This window comes from Chrysemys picta, unplaced genomic scaffold (genome assembly GCF_011386835.1).
Source record: "Chrysemys picta bellii isolate R12L10 unplaced genomic scaffold, ASM1138683v2 scaf5119, whole genome shotgun sequence".
NCBI classification, from domain to species: Eukaryota; Metazoa; Chordata; order Testudines; family Emydidae; genus Chrysemys; species Chrysemys picta.
In genome coordinates, this window is record NW_027057819.1 from 1 (window position 1) to 3,000 (window position 3,000).

General features: G+C 62.8%; 1 protein-coding gene across 1 annotated transcript; it reads left to right on the forward strand.

Annotated features, from left to right (window-relative positions):
- Positions 1–232: 232 nt before the first annotated feature.
- Positions 233–2,857, forward strand: LOC135980619 (protein maestro-like; the record flags this gene model as incomplete). Its single annotated transcript, XM_065580549.1, has 6 exons — positions 233–364; positions 509–623; positions 846–1,001; positions 1,185–1,367; positions 1,725–1,877; positions 2,723–2,857. Coding segments are annotated over 6 exons (874 nt in total), but the record flags the coding sequence as incomplete, so codon positions are not given.
- Between the last annotated feature and the right edge of the window lie 143 nt (positions 2,858–3,000).

Below are 3,000 nucleotides of genomic sequence, written 5' to 3' on the forward strand. Positions count from 1 at the left end.
GCGGGGCGGGGAGGGGCAATTTTCACATCTTTGGAGGAGAGCGAAGGTCACATCTGCAGACACTCCCCCCTGCCCCCACAGTTGCGGGGGGAGAACCAAAGGCAGAAGTGGGGCAGCTTCTAGGCTCACCCTGATCCCTTCAGTGCTGCAGCAATGGAGTCCTGCCCGCCCCCACCCCGCCCAGAGAGCAGGAATCCCCGCATCACCATCTCCTGCCTCCTTCTCTTCCCAGCATGGCCGTGCAGGCCCTGGCGCGGGTGCTGCGCCTCAGGGGCAGTCAGCCAGCTGTGGAGCTAATGGACCAGGAGAGAGGCTGGCAGCTGCTGGAGGAGGCCCAGCCTGAGGGGTTCACTCTCCTTAGCAGGTGAGGACAGAGGCTGGAGGAGTCACGTTCTCGCTCTGGAGCCCAGTGGGGCAGAGATGGGAGGGGGTGGCCGGGACTGGGCCGGATTCCGGCATGTGCAGGGTTGTCATGCACACGTCAACACGAACTCTTGTTCTCTCCCAGGGCCATAGTGACCCACCCAAACCTGGCCCTGAAGAGCATCCCAAAGCTTCTCCTTCCCAGCCTCCAGGCCAGCCAGGAGGGCGAACGCATGGCCTGCACCGCCCTGTTCGCAGAGGTGAGCCTGGAAGACCAGGGGGGAGGGTTAGCCAGGCCCAGAAGCTGATGGAACAGGGGGCCAATAGCTGGTCAGCCAATGAGAGATGGGCCCGGTGGTGTATTGCTTGAACAGCAGTCGGTACAGATCTATGTCACCTCCTGGCCCCTGATCATACTCCCTTCCCCTTGCTCCTCCTGGCCTCGCCCAGCCCTCTCTGACAGCTCCTTTCGGTCCCTTTAGTTCCTCGGCAGCCCCCTGCTGATGGAGAATGAGCCCAAGGCGATGCGGAAGCAGGTTGTGAAGGCCATGCTGCAGCGGACAGAGGACAGCAACATCCACGTTCGAGGCAGAGCGCTGCACGGCCTCAGGAACGCAGTGACCGAGTTCCCGGACAAGGTGGGTCTGGAATGGCAGGAGACTAGGCAGAGAGGGCTGGGTAGGAAGCGCCTGGTTCCCCTTCTCCCCAGCCTGTGGCTCCTATGGAGCAGACTAGGCTGTAGGCTGACTTGCCCGGACTCTGCTTACACTCAGGCTGACAGAGCGTTGCTCACCGAGCGGCGTCCAACCCCTTCTCTGCAGGTCAGGAAAAAGCGAGACAAGATCCTGGAGAGTTTTGTCCGCGCCGTGTGCGAATGCTGCAACCCCCGCACCGTTCTGGAAGCCATGGAAGGGCTCTGCTGGATGCTGCGGGACCCCAAGGCGCCTCTGAAGGCTCACGTCGCCGTCCCACTGGCCCTGCAGGCGAGAACGTTCTTTGAGGATGTAAGTACCAAGCAGGGCAGGCCCCATGGCGCTATAGGGCACCCCACAGGGGAAGGTGCTCAGGACCTGCCTTCCCGTGGAGGGGGCTCAGTGTCCGATGCAGGCACATTTCTGGATTTGTGGGGCAGCTCAGCTCCTCTGCTAGGGAAGGCAGGGATGCAATCATTCTTGGGCCCTGGGCCCACAATTGTTCAGCAGCCCTGGGGCCCAGCAGGAAAGAGGGGAGTTTGCAGAGAATTGTCCTGTCGTTTGAACTAGCTGAAACCTCTCCGGGCTCCGCAGCTGCCAGGCTGATTCCCAAAGCATGTGAGGGCCTGAGCCTGTCCCCTCTAACCACCCTGCGCCCCCTGTCTGCAGGAGACCAGCGGCCTGAGGCGGGCCTCCATGGAGCTCTTTGGCCACCTCAGCAGATTTGTTTCCAAGAAGTCATCCCTCTTTGGGGCTGAGGTGGAGAAGAGCATGGGGACACTGTTCATCCACCTACAGGACGGGGACCCCCAGGTGGCCCAGGTGAGTGCAGCTGAGGGCTCATAGGGGCAGGGGTGTCTGGGGGCATTCTAACAACATGGCAAGGATGGTGCAAACTCCCCCCTCCAAGCCCCAGATCTCCTCAGTGCTGCCCTGTGGCACCCAGGACCCCCCACTAATCCAGCCCTCCCCCACCCCACACAGAGCTCTGCCAGCCCTCAGAGTGTAGCTGTGGGGTAGATCTGTGGGGTTTCCTTCTCCTCCTCCATTCCCCACAGGCACCTCCGGCCTCCCTGCCCAGCCAGCCTCTCCGCAGCTGTGGCTCCATTTTACAGCCTGCCCTGTTTAGTGGCCAGGTCCAGGTCTATCTCTGGCCCCTAGCAAGTGACCTAACCCAAGCAGGGCCACAGGGAAGGGCAGGTCGCTGAGGCCGATTGGGTCTCCATTGCTGCTGCCCTGCCCTCACTTGTGTGCTAGCTCCTGTCTGGGAATGACCAGTCTCCTGCAGCAATCCCACCACAACCCGCGCCCCAGCCGAGTAGCAGCCCCCGATAGTGCCTGGGATTGAGGGGAGGCCAAGTACGTTGGTCTCCGGGCAGTGCTGTTAACCGCCCACCGGGGACCCACAGGGAATGGCCCCTTCCCTGTTCCAGGAGTGTACCTCCCCGGCCCCAGCACTCGGGCCTGGCTCCCCTCAACCCAGCCAAGCTGGAGATGGGGGCTGTGGGGGCCTGGGGAACAACCGTCAGGCCAGAGGAGGTTCTGCAAAGAGGTGGCTCCTTGCTGCTCCGGCACAGCGGAGTCTCCCCAAGCCACACAGAGCCTGAGAGTTGGCAGCCCGTTGCGCTCAGGGACTCAACCAGTTTCCTTCTCGCCCTCTCTGGCAGGCGTGCAGGGTGGCATTGCTGCAGTGCGCACCCTTCCTCAGCTACCAGCCCCTGCGTACGCTCGTGCGGAGCCAGCTAGCCGAGGGGGCGGCCCCTGCCATCCCCGCCTTCCTGAGCGAAGCCTGCAGGATCCTGGTGAGTGAGCTCTGGGGTGTGGGCCCTGCAGGACAGGGGGGTGGGAAGACCTAAGCACACAGGGAGCTTCCCTGCTCCAGGGAGCCCCCTCACTGACTCAGCCCCATCCCCCACCCTTGAGGATGGCTCCTGTACAAGTCATC